The sequence below is a fragment of the Phaseolus vulgaris genome, chromosome 9 (genome assembly GCF_000499845.2).
Source record: "Phaseolus vulgaris cultivar G19833 chromosome 9, P. vulgaris v2.0, whole genome shotgun sequence".
Classification (NCBI taxonomy): Eukaryota; Viridiplantae; Streptophyta; class Magnoliopsida; order Fabales; family Fabaceae; genus Phaseolus; species Phaseolus vulgaris.
In genome coordinates, this window is record NC_023751.2 from 8168040 (window position 1) to 8192397 (window position 24358).

At 34.6% G+C, this 24358-nt stretch overlaps 5 protein-coding genes across 5 annotated transcripts; 1 reads left to right on the forward strand and 4 right to left on the reverse strand.

Annotated features, from left to right (window-relative positions):
- Positions 1 to 296: 296 nt before the first annotated feature.
- On the reverse strand, positions 297 to 1264 carry LOC137822186 (uncharacterized). Its single transcript, XM_068627087.1, has 2 exons — positions 618 to 1264; positions 297 to 358 (listed from the first exon to the last, which is right to left on the reverse strand). The coding sequence occupies exons 1-2, from the start codon at positions 1096 to 1098 to the stop codon at positions 297 to 299; spliced, it is 543 nt and encodes a 180-aa protein (XP_068483188.1). The 5' UTR covers positions 1099 to 1264.
- On the reverse strand, positions 1111 to 4383 carry LOC137822187 (uncharacterized). Its single transcript, XM_068627088.1, has 2 exons — positions 3294 to 4383; positions 1111 to 2984 (listed from the first exon to the last, which is right to left on the reverse strand). The coding sequence occupies exons 1-2, from the start codon at positions 4381 to 4383 to the stop codon at positions 1111 to 1113; spliced, it is 2964 nt and encodes a 987-aa protein (XP_068483189.1).
- Positions 4384 to 12109: 7726 nt separating this feature from the next.
- On the forward strand, positions 12110 to 13881 carry LOC137822921 (nascent polypeptide-associated complex subunit alpha-like protein 2). Its single transcript, XM_068627945.1, has 4 exons — positions 12110 to 12379; positions 12463 to 12562; positions 13144 to 13262; positions 13346 to 13881. The coding sequence occupies exons 1-4, from the start codon at positions 12278 to 12280 to the stop codon at positions 13691 to 13693; spliced, it is 669 nt and encodes a 222-aa protein (XP_068484046.1). The 5' UTR covers positions 12110 to 12277; the 3' UTR covers positions 13694 to 13881.
- Positions 13882 to 14276: 395 nt separating this feature from the next.
- Positions 14277 to 15971, reverse strand: LOC137822920 (peroxidase 5-like). The gene is made up of 4 exons (XM_068627944.1): positions 15592 to 15971; positions 15288 to 15479; positions 15041 to 15206; positions 14277 to 14968 (listed from the first exon to the last, which is right to left on the reverse strand). Exons 1-4 carry the CDS (start codon positions 15802 to 15804, stop codon positions 14556 to 14558), a joined length of 984 nt encoding a protein of 327 aa, XP_068484045.1. The 5' UTR covers positions 15805 to 15971; the 3' UTR covers positions 14277 to 14555.
- Positions 15972 to 17384: 1413 nt separating this feature from the next.
- Positions 17385 to 22479, reverse strand: LOC137820220 (flocculation protein FLO11). The gene is made up of 5 exons (XM_068624171.1): positions 21630 to 22479; positions 19627 to 21362; positions 18625 to 18807; positions 18336 to 18510; positions 17385 to 18246 (listed from the first exon to the last, which is right to left on the reverse strand). The coding sequence occupies exons 1-5, from the start codon at positions 22216 to 22218 to the stop codon at positions 17558 to 17560; spliced, it is 3372 nt and encodes a 1123-aa protein (XP_068480272.1). The 5' UTR covers positions 22219 to 22479; the 3' UTR covers positions 17385 to 17557.
- Between the last annotated feature and the right edge of the window lie 1879 nt (positions 22480 to 24358).

Sequence of the window (24358 nt, forward strand, 5' to 3'; positions counted from 1 at the left end):
AAAGGTAATTAACGTGCACCACAGAGTCCTAATCAAAATCCAACTATATAACTAGGACCTTGAGTTAACAGAGATTAACCCGTACAAAATCTAATATTAACCCGTACAAAATCTAATCAAAAGAAAAAAGAGCCACGAAGGAACTTACTCTATCTGATATTTTGATCCAGCAAACTTATAGGGTTCATTACCAAGAGTCTAACGGTAGACTTCAATCGCCAAACTGATAAGCGAGGTAGTCAGAATCTTAAAGAAAAGGAGAGGAAAGGAAAAAGAGGAACAAAACTGAACTTACTCTATAAGAGATTCTGATCGGGTAGACTTGTAGTCTTTGCTGCCAGGAGTCTAATGGCGTACTCTGATCGTCAAACAGATGAACGAGGAGGTCAGAATCTTAGAGAGAAGGGAGAGAAAGGAAAAGGGAAACTTTTAGAGAGATGGTGGTTATTTTAAAATGAAACTTGAATAACTGAATTTTCTATTTATATGTCATTTTCATTTTAATAATAAAATATTCAGGTATCATTTAAAATATACCACTTCTACTCTAAGGTTATTTTCTAGATCCTTACATTCTCCCTAACAAGAAAAATTTTCGTCCCCGAAAATTGACTTACCAGAAAAGAGATATGGATAGGTTTCTCTAATGGTTTCTTCTAATTCCCAAGTTGAATCACCAGATTTATCATCCCACACCACCTTCACCATACTGATGGTCTTGCCTCTGAGCTGTTTACTCTGATGGTCTTCAATCCTGACTGGTTTTGCTTCAAAAGACAAGTTATCCTTGATTTGCACATTATCCACTTCCAACACATGACTAGGGTCTGGGATGTACTTCCTTAGCTGTGATACGTGAAAGACATTATGCAGGTTTGCTAATTGAGGAGGTAGAGCAATCTCATAAGCCACTGGACCTATCTTCTTTAGGATCTGATATGGTCCAACAAACTTAGGAGATAACTTCCTTGATTTGATAGCTCGTCCTACACCTTTGGTTGGTGTCACTCTCATGAACACATGATCTCCAGCTGCAAACTCCAAAGGCTTTCTCCTCTGATCTGCATATGATTTCTGCCTACTTTGAGAAGCTTTCATTTTGTCTTGTATCTACTTCACCTTCTCAGTGGTCTGTTGAATTAACTCTGGCCCAACCAAAACTGTTTCACCGTCCTTATACCAACATAAAGGAGTTCTGCATTTCCTCCCATACAAAGCTGCATATGGTGCCATCCCAATACTGGCATGATAACTATTATTATAAGTAAACTCCACCAAAGGCAACATCTCATCCCAACTTCCCAGATGATCCAAGATACATGTCCTCAACAGATCTTCTAAGGATTGGATCGTCCTCTCAGACTGCCCATCTGTTTGAGGATGATATGCAGAGCTCATTCTCAATCTAGTTCCCAAAGAATCTTGTAAACTCTGCCAAAACCGTGAAGTAAACCTGGGATCTCTATCTGAAACAATACTAGAAGGCACCCCATGCAATCTTACAATCTCTTTGATGTACAATTGTGCCAACTTAGTCATAGATATTCTCAAATTAACTGGAAGAAAATGAGCGCTCTTCGTCAGTCGATCAACTATTACCCAGACTGCATCATGACCCCTTACTGATCTTGGTAAATGAGTAACGAAATCCATAGCAATGCTATCCCATTTCCACTCAGGAACATCTAACTGTTGTAACAAACCACCAGGTCTCTGATGTTCTACCTTTGCCTTCTGACATGTTAAACATGTAGCAACATATAGAGCTATTTCTTTCTTCATGCCTGACCACCAAAATGACTCCTTCAAATCTTGGTACATCTTATTCATACCGGGATGTAGACTAAGATAACTCTTGTGACCCTCTTCTAGGATCATTCTCTTCAGTTCTTCATTTGCAGGTATGCAAATTCTGCCATTAAATCTTAAGATCTCATCTTCTCCCATCACAAAGTCTTTAGCCTGATCTGTACCTAGTAAATCCATAGTACGCTTCAGAATAGGATCCTCTAACTGCTTTTCCTTTATCATTCCAAGAAAATCATTAGTTATAGTTAACTTACTACAACTAATATGATCAACATGAAATTTCACTCCTAAATTTAGATCTCTGAATTGCTCAATCAACTTTTGTTCTTCAATCATCATGGTTGACACCTGTACTGACTTTCTACTCAAAGCATCTGCAACTACATTAGCCTTCCCTGGATGATACATCAGTTGGAAATCATAATCCTTCAAAAACTCCATCCATCTTCTTTGTCTCATATTCAACTCTTTTTGATCAAACAAGTATTTCAAACTTTTATGGTCACTGAACACCTGAAATTGAGCTCCATATAAATAATGCCTCCAAATCTTCAAAGCAAACACCACAGCTGCCAACTCTAAGTCATGAGTTGGATAGTTTCTCTCATGAACTTTAAGTTGCCTTGAAGCATATGCATCTGGTCTTTTCTCTTGCATCAAGACACAACCCAAACCCTGATGTGAAGCATCACAGTAAACTTCAAAAGGTTTTCCTGTATCAGGAATCACTAACACCGGAGCACTAGTTAACCTTTTCCTCAGCTCTATGAAACTCTGCTCACATCTGTCAGTCCAAGCAAAAGGTTGATCTTTGCGGGTTAACTGAGTCAAAGGAGCTACTACCCTGGAAAAATCTTCAACTTGCTTCTTTAGTTCAATCAACTCTGCTGGAGCCATTCTGTAAGGTGCCATTGACACTGGCCCAGCTTCAGGTACCAAATCAATAGAGAATTCTACTTCTCTCTTAGGAGGTAATCCAGGTATTTCTTCTGGAAATACATCCATGAAATCCTTCACCACATGTATACTACTCATTTCTTCTTCATTCTTAACTTCCATCTGAGTTAAGATTACAAAACACTTTGATCCTTCTTTCAATTCTGACCACACTTGCTGAGCAGACATCCCATATGACTTCTTGGAATCTGAAAACACTATTTTCTGTTGACCACAATCTATGAGAATGTGATTGGCTGATAGTCAATCCATCCCTAAGATAACATCTAAGTCTTGAAGAGGTAGACAGATCAAATTTATTTTGAACCTGCGTCCCTCTACTATTACTGGACATTCAGAGCAAACTGTAGAGGTCAAAACTTTTCCTGATGTTGGTGTAGAGACCAACAATTCAAACGACAACTCCTTTACTAGAAGACCCAACTCCGCTACACATAAACTCGACACAAAAGAGTGTGTCGCTCCAGAATCAAATAAAACTTTCAGATATCTACCAGCTATATAACATACACCTTGTACCAAGTTACCTGACTGAGATGCTTCAGCTCCTGACATAGCAAACACCCTTCCAGTTGCTTGGGGTCTACCACCTCCTCCTCTTCCTGACTGCAAGTTACCTCCAGGAATTATCCTCCTCCTATTAGGGCAATCTTTTGATAGATGTCCTTCTTTCTGACAAGTATAACACTTTCTCTCTGATGAAAGTTGAGGACAATCTTTCTTCAAATGGGGTCCAGCACAGTGATAACATGTGGGTCTCCATGGTTGTTGTTGCTGAAACTGTGGTAGAGATGTTCCTGTCCTATGTTGTGGAGGTCTAGCATAAGGTTTATGTTGTTGATGCTGCACCTTGGCCTTCCCACTGGAAGACCCTCCTTGGTGTGATCTGATCACCCTGGAATCACCATTTTCCAGGGTCTCCACCATCTTTGCCTTCTCCACCAAGGCAGGAAACTCTCTAATGCACATAGGAGCTATAGTCTTCTTCAGCTCATGTTTTAGACCTTCTTCAAACTTCCTACACCTCCAAGCCTCAGAGGTAGCTTGGGTGTAGAATCTGGCTAGGTACTCAAACCTAGTAGCATATGCATTCACTGACATCTCTCCCTGTTCCAACCTGAGGAATTCAGCTTCCTTTGCAAACCTTGCACTATCTGGAAAATATTTCTCTAAAAACTTCACTCTGAAACTCTCCCAGTCTAATACTTCATCTCTAGCTTCCATCATCTGTTGAGCTCCCATCCACCAGAACTCTGCTTCTCCAGACAATAAATATGTAGCAAATACCAATTTCTTATCCTCAAAGCAGGAGGTTGCCCTAAAGATCTTCTCTAAATCTCTTATCCATTGGTCTGCTTGGTCAGGAGTGGCATTCCCAGTGAACTTAGGTGGGTTGTGTCTCATGAACTCTGTCAGTCCCATCTGCTCCTGAGACTGACTGACATGGGAAGCTGTTGCACCAGATCTAGCAGTCTCCCAATGATTCATTGCTGCCTGGTGATTCTGAGCCATTGCCATATTCTGTTGTTGAATAGCATTTGCCATCATCTCAATAGCCCTGACAATCTGGTTCATCTCAGAAGAAGGTTGGGGAGGGATAGGAGGTCTAGGAGACATGAAAAGAAAGATTTAGGATGAATCTAAAAAATCATAACTATGTAGTTTTACTAACAACCTAACTAAAGCACACATAAACAATCTCATAACCCTTAGGTCTCTTAAGGTTCGAAGCTCTGATACCATAATGTAACATCCTTAATTTTACCCATATATAATGTAATAAAAGTAAAACAAGCAATATCTAATTACAAATAATATATATACTACTTTCTCATATGTGTATCTCAAAAGAAATATCCCTCCTCATAGGGATTTTTAATATATATACATCAAAAGTTTTAACAACAAAACAAAACATTTAAATAAAACTATCTCATTCTCCAGCTAAGGAGCTCTGTCACCTGAAATCTCATCTGCTCCCATGTAAAACCCGATCATCACAGATAAAGAAACAAACACAAACAAATAACAGGGTAAGCTATCTATATAAAAAGTTTTGATATAATTTAAATTTCAAATTAATAAGCATAATTCATCAATTCTCATATGATTTCTCAAACCATCAAGAGTTTATTACATCCATAAAATTCATCTTTCATATGTCAGGCTTTTACTGACTCACAACACATAGACACTTGACTCTACTTCCGGAAGACTCGTGTATTGAAATTAGCATCCAGAGACCTGCACCTGTCATACTACTGCTGTGAAACCCACACAGCCATGCACATAATTATCTCAATATCTCATCATCTCATCATCTTCATATGACAGGGTAAATCCATTTGATATGCTCTGATCAGTTCTTTCAAACCTCAGAATCAGCCAAATGGACCTCCTTCGACTCTCACCAACTGAATAACTTCATCTATTTGATTCCATTATATCAGTAGAGTCAGGATCGTCTCATTCACAGGACACTCACAAATCAATACACCCTAATAACAATCTCAACATGGTATTTCCTTTCCTGAACATACTACGTCTTGATCACACTTTAACCTCATTACATATATCATTTAACATATCAATGCACCACTCAATCACTTCATATATATAAACTTTCTAAACAATCCAAATATATCTCAAACTTTACTTAAAACACATAATTAATTCCAAATATATGCTCTTTAAATCAATCATCATCTGAAATCACACAACCACTTCTCATCAAACATCTAAGTAATTCAACCAAAATATTCAAAAAAGAATAGTTCAACTCATTTATATTATCATTCAAACACTTTCAATTCTCAATCACAAACAGTTTCAACAAATTATTGCCATAACAGATTCAAAATCAACCATTCCAGTCAATATATTACTTTACTCTTCAAGAGAGACAATCCTGCAAGCAAAAACAATTGGAATTGGTGACCACGTCACCTCCACATCCAGAATCTTCTAACCTAGGGTTTTATTGAAAATAATAAGACTAGCTTCCCTTACCTGAACTTTAGCTTATGCTCACTAAGAGCTCCAAATCTACCCAAAAGCTAAAGGTAATTAACGTGCACCACAGAGTCCTAATCAAAATCCAACTATATAACTAGGACCTTGAGTTAACAGAGATTAACCCGTACAAAATCTAATATTAACCCGTACAAAATCTAATCAAAAGAAAAAGGAGCCACGAAGGAACTTACTCTATCTGATATTTTGATCCAGCAAACTTATAGGGTTCATTACCAAGAGTCTAACGGTAGACTTCAATCGCCAAACTGATAAGCGAGGTAGTCAGAATCTTAAAGAAAAGGAGAGGAAAGGAAAAAGAGGAACAAAACTGAACTTACTCTATAAGAGATTCTGATCGGGTAGACTTGTAGTCTTTGCTGCCAGGAGTCTAATGGCGTACTCTGATCGTCAAACAGATGAACGAGGAGGTCAGAATCTTAGAGAGAAGGGAGAGAAAGGAAAAGGGAAACTTTTAGAGAGATGGTGGTTATTTTAAAATGAAACTTGAATAACTGAATTTTCTATTTATATGTCATTTTCATTTTAATAATAAAATATTCAGGTATCATTTAAAATATACCACTTCTACTCTAAGGTTATTTTCTAGATCCTTACAAAAACTCTACACCCAACAACATTGTATTTGCACCCAACCCATTAGCATTGAACCATTGTCACTGTTGCAAAAAAATAAATCACTACACCATTGCCATTGTTGCAACTCACTACACCACCACCACTTCTATTCAAAACCCACACCACATTAACACAACATTCCTATGTAGCATTTCAAAAAAAGATAAAAGCTTCAAAACAAACACCACAGTAACATAACACTCCTTTGTAGCATTTCAAGAGAGTTAAGGACAATGTTGGATTTTAAAATTTATGTTGGGTACATGTTTTAAATGATATGGTGCAAGGAGAAACTGCCAAAGAAATAATGTATATTAATTTTTATAAAGTGACTCATGACATAGAGTTTGGGCTTTGAGTCCGAATATAATTGAATAATAATAGAATTAAAGGTCTGTTGGTTAACGTGAGAATATACATCTGATGATACCTAATACCTAATGAAAACTTACATCTGATGGAGATTGAGAATTAAGAGCAATAGGGTTCTGTCTGTCTCTGCAAATAAATGTCTCATGATGTGATAAAGTAATTGCTCAAGTAGGATCACCCATGGATCAAGGTAAGTGCCTATTCCTGTGAGAATCATGATGTGATAAGATCTATATGTGAACATGAATGTATGCGTTCATAATCATGTTTTAATTCCTCAAGTAATAACAATCATCTGCCATCACATAAAAAAAGTATTATTAAAAAAAATATGGGGGGATTAAACCAAAATTCATGTTACATAGGTAGACTATACCTATTCATAAAGAATTTTAAGAACAAACTAAATGGAAGCCTATTATACCAATGAAAAGATTATCTATGAATAAATCCTAAATTAGCCAATTTATCAGCACACACATTCCCTTCCCGAAAAATATGAGTAACCCTAAACCTAATTTTTCCACTGCAATTAAGACAAATATTTCATCTATTATGAAGCATCCAAGGAACATTTGTCCTAGCAGTAAACGCATAACAAATCAAAATAGATCACATTCCAGCCAGACATTAGTAAGCCCCATCTTTTGAGCTTCCTCCATAGCATGTATAACCCCATAAAACTCAGCAACCAAAGCAGTCTGAACTTTAAGAAACGCAGAAAAAACTCCAATAAATTCCCCCAAACTCCCACGAAAAATACCTCCACGAGTAGCAAGACTAAGATATCCCCTAGCAGCCCCATCAATGTTAATTTTAATCCAGTCTGGTGAATGAAACTCCCATCTATCAGGAAGAGAATGTAGAACTTTACCAGTACAAGTGTTAATACCAAAAAACTTGAGCACGTTGAAATTAAAGGAAAGAAGAACATACGCCATATCATCCAAATAGAAAAAATTATCACAACAAGCTTAATCAATTTAACCAAAGGAAAGAAGATCATCCTTATTAGAGAAATTAGAAGTAGGAAAAATGTTTCGAACTCAACTCCAAATATGCAAAGCATTAGAACATTCAAAAAATAAACGCTTAATAGATTCCTCGTGTTTTTCACAAAGCGTACACATAGAACAAATATTCAAACTTTTATTTTGAATATGATGATATGTAGGAAGTCGTCCATGAAAAACTTTCCAAATGACAAGAGTTTTGGAAGGCGGAATATATGAAGACAAAATAAATTTACCCTAACCATAGGGAACTCTTGGATCCAAGAAAAAAGTCCTAGCCGATTTAAGAGTGAGACAACCAAACTCATCTAGAATCTAATTAGGAATATCGTGTTCCTCCCCAACCATGATATGACTAAAAAGATGAGACATCTACTGTAAAGACAATGGAATATTCCAATCACCACATGTCCAAAACTGAGAGATTGCATCTGGAATACTAGCACCATCAAATAATCCTGCAATATTTGCTAAAAAAGTAGTAGCACACCATTTATCATTCCATAAATTAATAAAAGAACCTGTACCAACAGTTCAATAAATATAATAAAGTATAGTAGAATAAAATTGCTTAATTCCAGGTCAAAGAGAAGAGCATCTATAAACCATTTGAAACTCGTATTTTGATTTAAGAACCTTGACTTTTAAGAGCAAAGACCAAGGCCTATTGCTATAAGTAAAGTTCCAAGCAAGCTTAAAAATATATGCATTATTTTCATGGTGAAGATTAATATTTTTCAAACCTCCATTCTTATGGGGAGAACAAATCGTATCCCAATTAATAGTAGCTATACCTTTTTTCAGAATATCACTAGTCTAGATCAAATTTCGACACCACTGCTCAACTTTCTTAAGAAGTGAAACAGACCATTTATAAAAATTAAAACTATAAGCTACAAGACCCGTAATCACCGTATTGACCAACTAAACCTGGCCCATCATGCTAAGAGATTTACCTTTCCAATAAGCTAGCTTCAATTTTACTTTATCAGCCAAAGGTTGAAGAAAACGACTCTTTGGACCACCAACAAAGATATGCACTCCTAAATAAGTGAAAGACAAACAACCATGACTACAAGAAATAATACGCTGAATTTTGGTGACAAATCTTGTAGAATTATCTATGGTGAAAAAACTACTCTTAGAAATATTAACATATTGACCAGAGAAATCACCATATTTTTTAAGAAAATTACTTAAATTTCTAAGAGACTTATTATCCGCCCTACAGAAAATAAAAATGTCATTCGCATATAAAATATGAGATAGAGTGAGAAAACCTTGCGAACTAGCCATATGTAGAATCTTCTTATCATTCACAAGCTTTTAGAGACCTATACTAAGAACTTCCTCTGCAAGACAGAAAAGCAGAGGAGACAAAGGATCACCTTGTCTGACACCTCCACTACAAGGAGAAAAATCCATCAAACTGTCATTTATTCTGATAGAAAACATAACTGAACGGAGAATAGTACTAATCCAACCAACAAACGAGGGGTAAAAAACCAAAGCGTGACAAAACTAATAGTAAAAACTTCTAACTAAGAGTGTCAAAGGCTTTGTGAATATCAACTTTGTAAGTCGCGTTGCCTCTACGAGCCTTTTTAGAAAGCAAGTTAATAGCTTTAGAAGCAATACCAATACAATCTTGAATGTGTCTGCCTTGTACAAACTCATACTGATTAGGAGAAATAATTCTCGTAGCCACAACTATATTATTGTTATTAAACTTTATTTTAGGTTTGATCATGTTAAAATATAAATAAATAATGGAACCTTTTAATAATAATAATAATAATATTATTTAATTACACATTTTAGCACTCAATTATTCCATAATTTTTACCACTTTAGTTTTTTTTCGAATTTTATTATATGTAAATTTTTCCTACATTTTAGGAATATGTTAAAAATTGTAATAAAGTATGTATCCTTAGAAGAAGACATTTTATCAATAAATTTTTCAAAACAACATTGTTTTATTACTAACTAATGAGAAAAGTGTACAGGTTAGAAATATGATATTAAAATGTGCAGAAAATAAACATAGATTATAAAATATCAGAAATTTAAAATTTAATAATAGAATGTAGAAACAAGTAAATGATAAAATATATAACTTACTAACACTTAAGTAGTTAAACATGCTATTAACTCCAGTAATATAAATTAAATCAGTACTTGCACATAAAATTGAAGATTAACAATTTGATTTAGTCCCTAAAGATATACATAATTAAAATTAGTTCTCAATATTATAATTTAGGATGAAATAAACTTAACATCAAATTGATTTTCAAAATTATATTTTTATGATAATTATCTGTGTAGTTTATATAATAGGCAGAGAGAAAAGTTGCACAAGACATTCAGAAAAATAATGTCCACCCCTACAGATTGTCTCGTGGTGAATATGATAGGTTGGAGCGAGTTATGATTTTTGAGGTCTCTTCTTCAGCTCCTAATGACGAGTCAAGTTTGAGTTTGATATTTCCACCTCTCTGCCACGAAAAGTGGAAGAGAGCTTGCAAAAACTTATCAGGAGATTGCACATCCGAAGAAACATGGATCATAACTGAGCGTAAGCAACTCATGACATAAATTATTTTGATATTTTAATGAAGTTTGATTTTGATGTTGAAATTTGCATTAAAATGTTTGTTTTGTAGGATGACTTGGTGGAGCAAAGCTCTTCGGGAACATTCGCTGCACAAGGACGTGAAGACATATTAGTGGTTGCCATTGGTCGTCCAGAGCCTCTGGAACGTGTTCGTGGTACTGGACGAGGGATAAGCATTAGGTCATTCTTTGGTAATCTAGCTCAACATGTTACTTTATCACAACTCAGTGAGGCCGACAAGAAAGTTCTCAAAGGTGAGTTTAAGAAGGACCCATTCTCAAAGATACAATTAATTGCACCCAATGTAACTTATTTGTCCCACCACTATTTAATTATGATATAAAATATATCTTATAGTTGTCTTTTAATTTGTAATATCCACATCAATCGAAAAACTATGAGTATGCATATTATGTAATGAAGCACATGCAATTGTTTGGATAATATTGTCTGCAGTTGTCTGGATAATATTGATATGCATGTGATTGTTATTAACGAATGGAGTAAAATTGATTAATGAATGACTTTATTTAAAAATTATATGCAATTGTTTGGATAACAATGATATGCAAGTAATTGTTATTAATGAATGTAGGAAAATTGATAAAGCAATCGTTTTGATGACATAAAAAGTCTGATTTATTGTGACGGGTGGTAGAAATATTTGTCATAAAAAACTATTCATTATGACGGTTTTGATGAGAACCATCATAGTAAGACGTATTTTCTATGACGGTTGTAGAAATACCAGCCATAAAAAGTTTTGTCTAAACCTATAATAATAGTTATTTTGAACATTTTATGACGTTTTATAGACAACACAGTCATAGTAAGTCACTTACTATGTCAGTTTTTCAACCAACATAGAAAATATAAAATTTTTGTATCATTAAATTTATATCGCTATCAAAACCGTTATAAAAAATCATGTAAAACCGTCATAAAAAAATCTCTTTTACGTATAAGATAAGTCTTTAAAACTTAAGAATAGAATGCAATTCCAATTTTTTTTATACATTATTAAAACAAATATTCTGTTTCTCTAAAATAATATTAACATTATCCAGAGTTTATGCTGTGTGCAATACTTTCGAAATAAATATGTTCTCCACAGTACTATATACTCTCTTTAATACTAGCCTCACTTGGTTTATCAAATAAGGGATAAATTTATAAATAGTAATAAATAATCTATCAATTTTCACTGTTAAAAATTATTATTTTCTGAAAATACGATCATTAGATTCAATTCAATATGAAAGTTTAAGAAAAAACTCCAATGGGGGAAATAGTTTACTTCATTGATTTATATATTTTCAAAGTAATTAACTTTGGATGATTAGTTATGTGATGTTACTTTAGAAAGAATTTTTTAAGAGTGTATTGGATAATACTTTTATAAATTATGTGATCTCTTAATTTGAATAATATGAATATTTCTTTCAAATTGCTGAATATATTTTCGAGGAATAAAAAAAGACACTCAATTTTTTTTATTGGTTAAATTTATTAAAATATAAGTTTGAAAAGGGATGTATCAAATGAGACATAATATTACAATTTTTTTAATTTTTAAAATTTGAATGAAATACTAGACTATGTTTCTAGTATTTGTCTTTGTTTCTATGATAAATGTAATTCGTTACATGAATATTTAAAAAAAGAAGAATATAGGTCAAGGGATGGCAAATAAAGGCCCAAGAAAACTATGGGCCACATAACCCGAAAGCCCGTGAGGCGGGAAGGGTGAAAGAATGAATAGCAGAAAAAGTCTCATCACCGAATCTATCGTTTCTGCGATTTCTATCTTTCGGTCTCAGTGTCTGTCGAGTGTTTGTTCACTGAAACAAAAGCCATGTCTCCGGGACCCGTTGTTGATGCCGCCGCCGATACCGGAGCCGAGCCACAAGTTCTCTCCGTCGACGATGCAGCCCTGAAGAAGAAACCTCAACCCCAGGTTTCCCCATTTCTGCTCCGTTTCCTTTCAATTTTTCACTTTACTTTCTCTCTCATTCGCTTCCACGATCTGTTTTCTCTCAGGAAGATGATGCTCCCATCGTAGAGGACGTCAAGGACGATGAAAAAGACGAAACCGAAGACGAGGATGAGGATGAGGACGATGACAAAGATGACGCCCAAGGTCCTACTTTTCCCTTCTCGTATCCTTTTTTTTTTTTAATCAGCATGTTTATATTTATTACTGTTAACATGAATTAATGGATTTATCTGTATGTAGATTTACAATTTTACATCTGAGAGTTGTAGGTTTTTTAGCCTTGTAGACCATCGTTTTAATGCTAGGGATTCATTTGTTGACAACAAACTTAATGTGTCAACTTTTCACTGTGTTTGGTCATATTTCTGTGCTTTGGGTTCTTATATACTTTTGAGATTTCGCTTTCAATGAGAAAAACAATGAGTTTCATAGGCATACATGACTAAAAAAACAACCAAAACGAAATCATCATTAACTAATGATAACTCTCAAGGTAGTTATTTTAGAAGTTATCAAACTCGCCCTACATAGGCATACATGCATTATTTGTGTCAAAAGGATTGAGCTATGCAGTTGTATATTATTTTGCAGTGCTATAAAGGTTAGGGCTATAGTTATAGGGTTTGGCCTGAAGAAAAATGCAGTGTGCTTCTTTTTATTGTGCCTTCAGCTGCAACACTATCTGTTGATCTATTCTCTTGGATTAATGTATTTTTATGATGCAGGTGGTACTGAGGGTTCGAAGCAGAGCAGAAGTGAGAAGAAGAGCCGAAAAGCAATGTTGAAGCTGGGACTGAAACCTGTTACTGGTGTTAGTAGGGTCACTATCAAGAGGACAAAGAATGTGAGTCATTGTATATATAGTTGTTTTTTCTGTAATCTATCGGAGAGGTGGATGGCTTTTAACCAGATTGTTTTATGCTTTAGGTTCTTTTTTTCATCTCAAAACCTGATGTCTTCAAGAGTCCAAATTCTGAGACCTATGTCATATTTGGGGAGGCAAAAATAGAGGACTTGAGCTCTCAGTTGCAGACACAGGCTGCTCAGCAGTTCAGGATGCCAGATGTGGGATCTGTGCTGGCAAAACAAGATCAAGATGCTGCAGCTGCAGTGGCACAGCCTGAAGAAGAGGAGGAGGTTGATGAAACTGGTGTCGAGCCGCATGACATTGATTTGGTGATGACCCAGGCAGGAGTTTCTAGAAGCAAGGCTGTCAAGGCCCTCAAGACTCACGACGGAGACATTGTTGGTGCTATCATGGAGCTCACTACTTAGTTTCTGTTTATGTTCTATTTATAGTTGTTGATTTTTGGGGATGATTTTGGAACTAGTGCCATCCTTATTATTGTGGTACTCAAACCATATATCTGGTTCATATGGTTGTGTTTACCTTATAATTTTGTGCTATCTAAGATTTGTGGTACTATATGATGATCAATGATCATATTATTTTGTTGTTTTTATTCATAACAGCCTTCTATGAGCTCTATAATGTGCCTTTAAGGTTTAGAGTTTAGACCTGAGTGTCGCATGTTTAATTCCTGGTATATAAGGTTTGGTTTATTGGATCCATACCTGCTACTTTTGAAGGCTCATGTCCCAGACCTTTGGAAATGGGATACCATAGATCCAGGAGTTTTTGTAGTCTTTGCTGATATTATGCTTGGATTAAATTGAATTATTTTTAAAAATATATGATGTCATTTGTCCATTTAAATGTCTAAAACAAGAAAATCACACTCAAGTAATTATTTCTCGAAGTATTGTTAAACGTGTAATATACTAATATAGCATTTGTCCTCAATGATATCTAGCTTAGAAAAAAAGTATGTTGGTTGTCGATAGCGATGCATTGTGATTGGAAGATTTGGTATTTGCACCAAAGGAAATTGATTGTGGTAACGGTAGTAAATTCTTGCTACACACGACAAGCTATCAATTTGGGGACAAACAGAGAGGACTGATTCACCGACAGGTGAAGACCAGTTTCGCGAACAAAAAGAAAGTAAAAATAGAACAGAAGCAAAGTTACGTGCTCCCTAATGAAGTAGGAGGAAAAAACCCCCCACAAGAAACATGACTTAAAACTTGTATTGTAAATCTTAATTTGTAGCAGGTACTTCCTTCACCAATATTGCTAGCTACTTACCACCCTGCAATTTGTTCTAATCTCTCCAGCATTACCTGTTAAGACACTGATTTGACCCATCTTCACCATTGCATCGGCAAATTTACTTGCCCATTGATAGCCATCCCTGGCATTTTGCTTCACCTGGCTGGCTGTTTCAGCATTAGTTAAGAGAGTCTGGTCAGATGTGAACAGGCCTCGGTTTGATAATATGTCAACATAGTAGCCTACATCTGCAATTCCAGGACTTGAAGGGTTCATTGGAACCACCAAGTTTGGGTTTGTGCTGCCTTGTGGGCATTGCCGCTTCAGCAGTGCTGCATATGAGGGATCTAAACTAGGATCCTTACTAGAAGTGCCACTGAAATTGTACAATCTATTGCTGAAACTTGAGCAATGAGAGCGGCCAATGGTGTGTGCTCCTGCATGAAAGAAGTACATGCCATTAGCAGATTTAAGCTATAAGAAAACCATATGTTGAAGCTCTTGTATACCTGAGAGGGTGACCATTTCATCTTGTGTTAATCCCTTCCTTGCGAAAAGTTGAGTGAGCTGGTTTACATTGAAGGTTGGAGGTGGTAACTCTGTTCTTGTATCTGAAGCTAGTGAGATTCTGCCATCTCTTCTCCCTGCTGGAACATCATAACCAAGCCCTCCAGCCTGCATGATGCAAGAAATTGTATAGGTTCATTTCCTTGCTTTCAGAAATGTTTCTAGAGCAAAGTACACACACACACTTACTAACTCCACACTGTCTCTTGCTGCAAATGCCACAATGTCTGCACAAGAAACAATTCCTGGACACACTGCTTCAAGTTGAGCCTTGGCATGATCAATGACTTCGTACCCTCGAAGACTTGGTTTATTTGCGGGAGAGTCTTTCTCTGCAGTGTTAGAGGGAGTGGAATCAAGAAGCACTGATGCATCACACCCCTAAAATTAACAAATCGGTTAAAGTTTTTACTAAAGAAAAGCGTGAGTAGCAAATTTTACTGTTAAGTAAAGGTAATAGATAAATATCAAATGGCTTCATATAATCACTTACTCTAATAAAGCAATCATGAAAATGCATTCTTACAAGCCCAGCAGCAATTCCAGGATTATTACTAACAGCTTTTCTGACTTCATCCTTAACAATGAACTCAGCCATGCCACATGAGTAGCTGTAAAACCCAACTTGCAGTTCACAATGAGCATTTTGATTCATCAAATATACGACCAACACTATAGTTATACATTTAAGCATTGTTGACCTCATTTTCTCTTTAAGAATGTTTTACTTCTAAGTAAGCTCACGACATAATTGTAGCCTATTTATACATGAAGGGCAATGATTAAGAGGATTGTTCTGCCCTTAGTGCCAAGTGATAGGGCAATAAGCTGGAATATTATTATAATTTGATCATCAAGAATTCAAGTGATTGGGGTTATAAGAAACGACAAGTAGAACCAGTTATAGCACACTACCAATGTAGTGGTTTGATAATGCCCCTTCTCAAGATTTCACGCGGTGATAGGATGAGGAATACGTGCGTAAATCAATTCTAGTTGACTTGAGTGCACGTAAATCCAAATTGGTTGTTAAGTTGAATGGTTAGAAAATATAAATAACAGGCTAAAAAATTTTGGTTGCAAAGTTACATGCTAGGTCTAGGTGGTAGTTGTTACAGCAACTTTTATATTCCTGGAAAGAAGGCGTCAATTAGGAAGAACGATCTACTGATTTAGCTTTCAATATCCAAAACAAATATACAGTCACATTTTAAGATTAATTATATGTTCTAAACCACTATTTTTCGTGAATTGATGTCTTAATGAGATTAGGTGTAACTTTGTTCGTGATATAATGGTGATTTGAACATGGAACGACCTTTTGAAAGTTTTGTTTATTCAATTAATCTATTTATTTACAGTGGGTTTGGATATCCATTAAGAGCAGATTTAGGGTAACCAAAGGATGTCATGGTCACTTCCAAATTTTTTGAATTCCTTTTAGTTTTCATATATAAAATGTTTTTTGGTCCGTATTAGAAGCGCAACGTTCAACTATTACAATAGCTATAATAATTTCGAAAATTGAGTTCGTTTACATTGAGAATGTGACGACTCGCAGTATTGAAACGAATTCAATTTGATACCAATGCTTACAAAATGTTGCTAAAATTCTTATTTTCAGTCCATTTTAAAATCAATAAAAAAAATACTGTTGTTGGAGAACTCTGGTTCAATTTCAAAATTAAGAAAACAAAGAGCACTGAAATAAAGAAGATGAAAGCAGCCACAACACTAAAATGAAAGAATTTTAGCCCGTTTAAATCATTTTTTGGTACGCCCGTTATAATCATTAATTCACCATGGTAAAATGCCTTCAAATAATTAAAAGCCAAAATACTAAATGTGCAACAGAAACTCACTGACTAAAGCACAGACATTTGTTGCACCAAAAATACTAATCACATGATGCACAAACATGTTATATGTACCATTTATTAGTTGGTACATGACAAATGTACAAGTCCCAAGTGTCAAAACTCTTTCGGGACAAAAACCAAAGATCCCGTCCGATTGCAAGTACTTCAATTCATAAATTCACATTTTGTTAAACAGCATTCTTATGCATCAATCAAGCAGCTTCTTAGAAAAATAACGTGAGAATGGAAAAGTAATTAGTAACGTAGCTAACAAATTATACAGCAAACAATGTCAAAATATTATTTGGAAGTAAAAAAAATAATCAAGATCCCTATGGTCGATTAGTTTGAAGCAATTTGGCAACTTGATTTTTTAATCACTTGCCCTTATTTATAAACATGTGCAAGTGAGCAGGTACACAATAGATAAACATCAAGTCCGGCATCCTTATACACAAACAGAACAAAGACTGATAAGACCAAATTATGTAACATACGTCTGATAAAGATAATAAGAAAATCTAATCCATAAACATTATTCAGTCCAGTTCTCAAGTATAAACATTTATTGAACCAAACTCATCACGGTTTCAAAACAGCCTACAAGCTTTTCTCCACATGTTCCCAATCAGATGAGAAGCCATCGGAGTAATAGTTAGGAAGTTGAAACTCACTAGTTCTGCAAGGCTGAATTTCTTGACTGTCCTCCAAATCCTGGTGAAACTCCTGTTTGTCCATGGCAATGTAGGAGCCGAGATGCACCATAGCAGAATTTTCATGGACATCCAAACCTTTACCCTCAGATATTTTTGCAATTGTTGTGTCATCCATATCTTTGTCAGCAGATTCAACTCCATCTAATTGTTTCCCTTCTAAAGAAATAGAACTTGAACCTTCCCGCCGGGATTTAAGAATATGAAACCTAGCCACAACAGATGCCTCATCAGTACTATTTTTTTCAGGAAAAGGAGAATCTTGGCAGAAATTGACTGCATATTGTTTATCACTCTCTCCAGGTGATGACTTGTCTGCCATGTCTAATGGTTCTTCTGGGTTGGTAGTATCAATGCATGACAGGTCAACCACCCGGGCTTTGAGAACTTGGTATCTGGCCATCACAGAAGATTCATCATTTCTTCCAGGTGTCGTTGCACTATTAGGCTTGTTCACATCAGTAAAACAATTCAAGCATGATGAACCACGGTTTGGATAATTGTGCACTTTAGTTTCAGAACTCTGATTTTGGCTCAAAGTCGGAACTACCTCAGATTTTGATTCATTCTCCATCTCTACAAAATTTATATAAGATGAAATAAAAATCAAATTTCCATGAACTTTATAAGAATGAGGAATATTGAGATAAAGAAAAAATGTCGACCTCTTTCCTTGTAAGAGTGATTATCCATTTCAATCTTAATTTGATTGTAGCGAGCCTTGTAATAAACGGAACATAGTTCAGCTTCAGCTTCAAGCCACAGATTCTTATATAACGCAGTCTGAGGATCTGCTCCTTCATCATCGTGGAAATTCTCATTAAGAGTCCTCTTTAGATCCTATCAAAAGGTATGCCAACATTAATTAAATATTTCCCTTCTGCTTTATTTTTCCCTCTTTCCAATTGACAACACGCATTAGTAAATTGAGAGTAATAAAACTATCTGAAATACCTTCGTTATGTCACCAGTCTTTGTCATTTCTGTAGTCTCCCTTCTTGAGGAAATTGAATCTGAAAGCTTCCAAAGTGGTTTCGCAGACCTGAAATGCAAGTTTGCCTCCGCAACAAGTGGATTCTCAACCTTAGAGATCTCTGGTCCAATCTTGGTTGATGGTAGCCTCTTGAAACTTGCATTCTGAGAATATATTCAGAGAACTTACAAAAGTAATGCAAGGCTAATAATTTGTCACCCACATAAAAAACAAAAAATACCACCTTAACTATCTTGGAACAAAAAAAGAGAAGCCTATATTTTCTCCTTCCACAAAATGGACCTTGACACAAGATGAATTAGGAGAACAATTACATGCGACTAAGCGACTTCTACATCTATGAATATCTCTTTCATCATTTACATTTTATGCAATATAAATGTGTTAATTTTGTTATTTGTTTCCTTCTGTTGAGATTTAGTCTTGGGTTTAATGTTTAATTTAAAGTTGAAAAATCGAGCTCAGATTTTGTTTTGAAGTAAAGACTAGATATATTTGGTATATTTTTTGGAAAACTAAACTGTATACCAACATAGTTTATTCACAATCTGTCTATAGAGAACAGTGCCTATGACATAGTGAAACCAATTCTATCCTCTTCCAAATCCCTGCAAGCTTAGCATTCCTCTACTCAATCCCAGCAAGCTAAGCATCATATCAAAATAATTTTTTCTTTTTGCTAATGATTCTCTATATTTCATTATCAGGTACCAGGTAAAGCACTCTTAGGGTATGTTATCATTCAGTATTATCCAAATCACATCACAGGGAAATCGCATTAAAATCATCGCAAGCACAGGAACATTCTCATATAGCCAAATTATTGTTAAATTATAATTGTCAACACCTGAGACAAAACATATATGTGTGTGTAAAAATTTTCTTCCACTCAAGTCATGAAAAAGTGTTTACTATCCATTATAGAGCTGCTTTGTTATTGAATATAAGAAACAAGAACATACCTGGTGAAACTCTTGCAATTCTCTAGCACAGTTAAACGTTTCTGGCTGATTGAAAAGACATTCCTGTGCAGGGGCAGCACTCTTTAAAGCACAAGTATTAAGATTACTGATCACATCTTTAAGGGCATTGCAATCTCTCTCTTTCAATACACAGACATCATTTTTGCAATGGTAAAGGAGCAACTCTGATAAATTTTGCATAGTATTAACCAGTATTTGGACATTTAATTTTTCAGTTGTTACTCTCCCAGCTGTATTTACAGGTGTAGTTGTGGTATCTACTACCAAAGGTGTAGTAGCGGTATCTACAACTGAAGAAGGTGTAGAAGGTGTAGTAGTGGTATCTACTACCGAAGAAGTTGTAGTAGTGGTATCTACTACCGAAGAAGTTGAAGTAGTGGTATCTACTACCGAAGAAGTTGAAGTAGTGGTATCTACTACCGAAGAAGTTGAAGTAGTGGTATTTACTACCAAAGGTGTAGTAGTGGTATTTACTACCAAAGGTAAAGGCACGTGCGCAGGGTAAGATGAACCATGTCCCAAGAATTTATTCACATAGCATCCAGCCTTTGCATCACCTATGCATGAAGTGTGCTGTTTTTGTGACATCAATTTGTTTCTCTCTGCAACATGATGCTCCATGTGAGAAGATCCAGAACGAGAATTGGTTGCCTTGGCTGGTGGCACACTATTTCCCTTCATTTTGGTAGTATCCATAAATTGAAGCCCAAAATCACAGTTAGGCTTAAATGGAAAAGGTCCACCATTCACAGCACTACCCGACTTGCAATCTTCATAAGCAAAATTTGTTAATGGAAATTTGCTTGGAGAACCCACAGAACATGTTCCTTGATAGACAAATTCAGTTTGCATTTGATAGCCATTGGAATTCTCAGCTGACTTTTTTGTATTGTTTTCTGTATTAAGCAGGTAAGTCTGAGACTCCTGAATGACAGGAACAAAGCTGCTTTCTTTTTTGTGTACATATTCTTGAGGCAGGACTGCAGAAGGTTCAAAATATGAAAAGCGAGCAGCTGAAGCTCCCTTCCAGCAAGGCGAGTCTTCAGCAGGATTGCATCGGTCACCACCCTCAAAAGATTTCTCAACAATATTGACATCTTCAATAGTACCATGTCTTAAGCTTAAAGCATTCATATTGGCATGAGGGGTTTGATATTCAGTCCTTCCTCTAAATATATAATCAACATCATCCATCGAAACAGACTTGTCTGGAAGCATTGCTTTGTTTGACGGGGAAGGTTCATTTGTCCCTAGATGCACACGGATATGACTTGGGTCAAAGTAACCAGAGATTCCAGGACACGGCCTGACAGAAGGCTCCTTTGCATTACAGAAATTGCTGCGCACAAAACGTTGATCTGGTATAATATCATCAATATTCCTATTTGTAGTCAACCCTGTTCTAGGCATCGAAGAAACTGTATCAACCCTGGATGATTTATCAACATGTCTAAAGTGCTTGTCATATGAAGCAATGTTAGACAGGTGATTGTTCCCTGAATCAGGGACTACTTTCAAAGGGGCCTCATGACAACTTTCTACAGACATTGAAGGGGACTGCAGAACAGATGCACCTTGAAATTCAACTGGCATGGATTTGACAGTTCCCCACCAGCTAGATGTATCAAGTAAGGGATTTGGAATTGCAGGCACATTGTAGTTTTCCCGATCAATACTTTGTGAAACCTCACCATTAACAGAGTCCATCATGTTTGCTGCATGGAATAAAAAAAAACAGTATTTTCAATATAAAAGATGAAAAATTGATTTCTCATTTACCACCATCCAACTAAAATATTTTTTCTCATACTTTAATTTTCTGAAATTTAGCTAGAAACAAAATAGCATTAAGTATTGTTTTAATAATGAAACTGAGGCCATGCAAGAAAACTCAGAAATCACACACATTACGTAAACAAAATCCACAGACAGAAGAAATTGAAAAAAACAATAACAACACAAGGGAAAACAAAACAAAATACCGTGGGTCTGGTTCATTATTTTTTTAATCAAGTCACAAATATCTGTTTCCTTTGACGAGAGATCGCTGCTCCCAACTCCAACCTGTTTCCCTTTACCACTGCCATTGAACTCGCAAAACCTGTCCCTGGAAACACCTTTTTGACCAGAAAACCCTAATTCATGTAAGTTGTTAGCCTCCTTGTTAGGCTCCTCCAGAGAGGGCCAATCGGAAGAGGGAGTCATGGAAGACCAGTGATAAGGTGGCACCGAAGAAGCGTGATCATGAATTGCAGAAGCCACAGGGTACTGTTGGGCTTCAACAAAACTTGATCTTGCGGCATAGGGAGGAAATTGAGGGAACTGAGCAGCGGAATCCAATTCTCTAACGGGGTTAGAAAAGAAATCGTACCCGTAAGTTTGATAGTGAATTGGAGGCGCAGTGTCTGCGGATTCAATTGAATCTGAGTGAGTAGCTGAATCCGTCAACTGAGACGACATATCGGAGGAAGCGTAAGGATTGACACTAAACGGCGCCGCAAAAGCGGATAAACTTGAAGCTGGTGAGAAGAAATATGGCGAATCGTGATTCGATCCCCCGACACCCTTCATCGCTTGCTTGCAAATTAAGCTGCTATGAACGATCGATCAAACTGGTTCAGACTCCAATTAACTATAGTTACTGGGGGTGTAGAAAATGAGAGCTTTTGCAAGTTGTGACAGCAAAATTCAGATTTTTATAACAAAAACAAACGGAAGATTTTTATAACAGAAATGTACAAACTGAAAATTTTTATAACAGAAATGTACTGAAATTGAAAAGATAACAGTATGAGAAGAGATAAACACGGGATTACAACTGCAACTGAATTTGTAAATTATCTTTAATAAAAGTATATATTTTAGTATCAAATTGTATTAATTTAATTTAATTTCAAATTTTGTAAAAAGGATGAAGTTTGTTTCATTTACCTATTATATTTATTATTGATTACTATTTTATACCTTATACACTTATACTTATTATATTATATTTAATTATATTTATATCATAATAATGTAATATTAAATTTATATCATAATTTATTATTTTTATTTAAATTTTTTATTGTATTAAAGTTATTTTTGAGTTATTAATTAGTGGATGTTGTTTAATGGTTTTTGTCATTAAATTTGACCCGAAAGTCAAAATATAATCAAAATCTTTGTATTTAATTATAGATTTTTTTTACCGATTTATTTAAATACAATAAGATTTTAACAAATTTATTAATTATTTTGTAGTACATCTAAATAAATCAATATATAGTTACTCAAAATTTTAAAACTGAATAAAATAAAATAAAATCTTTCTATAAAATCTAATTCAACTTTAAAAAATATATGATTATCTATATATAATATAAAATAAATATAAATCAATATTTAATTTATTATTACATATAAAATATAATTATAACTCAATATTTTATTAATAAAAACATAATAATGTATAATAAACTCTTTTTTATACTTAGATAATTGCGAGCTCTTTAAAAATTATCCAAATGTAAATTTTTAAATTAATTATTTATGCTTAGTAATGTGAAGGAACAATTTACGTAATTAACTTTTAGATTTTGTGTTTTTTTTTAAATCATTTTGGATAATCTAAATAACTTAATTTTCAACCATATCTTTGATATTCTTACTTATTTTTCGGATGATTTCGTGTGCATAGTGAAAAATTAGTTAGGACTTTATTCACACACTTCATAATTATGTTCTGCCGAGAAATTTTATATGGATGAGTAGAATTTCACCTGCCAAAACTCTTGTGAGGTGGTGGAAGTTGTTTCATAATAAAATATAAGGATATTAAATTGGGGTTAGTATGTGTTTAATAGTCCTGTAACCTGTAACCGTGCACACGGTATTCTATAACAAAAATTACTATACCTAAATAGACTATATAATTATCTATAAATAAAATAAATATTACATAATAAATAATAAATAGTTAATAATTAATAATAACTAAAAATATATACAAATAATTTTTGTTTATAAATAAATTAGATAATACAAAATTATAAATTACATTCTCTCCCCATTCTTATCTACCTCTACAAATAAATCAATAAAACATTGACAAATGAGGGAAGTACATGAAGTCACCTTCTAGTCATATACAGATCTTCTCACCCTCTTCATTTTCTCCTTTACCAAAAGTCTAATCTTCTCTATTCCCTCCAAAAACTCTGATTTTGCTCTCTTCCTCTACTTTGCTTTTACTTTCATCCATTTGTCAAGTGCATACATTCTCATTGCCATATGGCACAAATTTGTGTCGGTTTAATACTTGAACAATTTATTTTTTTACGTGTATTATTTATCTTTATACATTATTTATATTAGTATCTTTAGTTTATTTATTTATTCGTATTTATTTCTTATATAATAATATTTAATTTATAATTTATTTATTTTCTTGAAAGAGTGTATTTGGTATTCCTCCCTCGTACTTATTTAGTTATTATTCTTAAATAAGTTTAAAATTATTTGTATTTAAATTTGTAATTTGTATTATTTTGAAGGTTAATGACATGATTATATTATTATATTATTATGCTTGAGTTAATTTTTTTCAAAAAAATAAAATGTCATTTCTTCGTCTATTTTTAAATTTCGTAGACAATTTTTTTATGGTATTTGACATTTTAAATTTTGTTTTATTTTTTTATTACAGTTTACAAATTGTTCATAAAGAATA

Excerpts from the sequence above, each read along its gene's own strand:
- LOC137822921 (XM_068627945.1), top strand. The coding sequence starts at position 12,278 with ATGTCTCCGGGACCCGTTGTTGATGCCGCCGCCGATACCGGAGCCGAG. Across the intron at positions 12,380-12,462 it reads AGAAGAAACCTCAACCCCAG|GAAGATGATGCTCCCATCGT; the intron begins GTTTCCCCATTT and ends GTTTTCTCTCAG. Across the intron at positions 12,563-13,143 it reads TGACAAAGATGACGCCCAAG|GTGGTACTGAGGGTTCGAAG; the intron begins GTCCTACTTTTC and ends TTTATGATGCAG.
- LOC137822186 (XM_068627087.1), bottom strand. The coding sequence starts at position 1,098 with ATGAAAGCTTCTCAAAGTAGGCAGAAATCATATGCAGATCAGAGGAGA. Across the intron at positions 359-617 it reads CTATCCATATCTCTTTTCTG|AGTACGCCATTAGACTCCTG; the intron begins GTAAGTCAATTT and ends TTTGACGATCAG.
- LOC137820220 (XM_068624171.1), bottom strand. The coding sequence starts at position 22,218 with ATGAAGGGTGTCGGGGGATCGAATCACGATTCGCCATATTTCTTCTCA. Across the intron at positions 18,808-19,626 it reads AATTGCAAGAGTTTCACCAG|AATGCAAGTTTCAAGAGGCT; the intron begins GTATGTTCTTGT and ends ATATATTCTCAG. Across the intron at positions 18,511-18,624 it reads AGACTGGTGACATAACGAAG|GATCTAAAGAGGACTCTTAA; the intron begins GTATTTCAGATA and ends ACCTTTTGATAG.
- LOC137822920 (XM_068627944.1), bottom strand. The coding sequence starts at position 15,804 with ATGAGGTCAACAATGCTTAAATGTATAACTATAGTGTTGGTCGTATAT. Across the intron at positions 15,480-15,591 it reads TTCATGATTGCTTTATTAGA|GGGTGTGATGCATCAGTGCT; the intron begins GTAAGTGATTAT and ends TGTTAATTTTAG. Across the intron at positions 15,207-15,287 it reads CAAGAGACAGTGTGGAGTTA|GCTGGAGGGCTTGGTTATGA; the intron begins GTAAGTGTGTGT and ends TGCATCATGCAG.
- LOC137822187 (XM_068627088.1), bottom strand. The coding sequence starts at position 4,383 with ATGTCTCCTAGACCTCCTATCCCTCCCCAACCTTCTTCTGAGATGAAC. Across the intron at positions 2,985-3,293 it reads AGCTGAAGCATCTCAGTCAG|ATTGTGGTCAACAGAAAATA; the intron begins GTAACTTGGTAC and ends ACATTCTCATAG.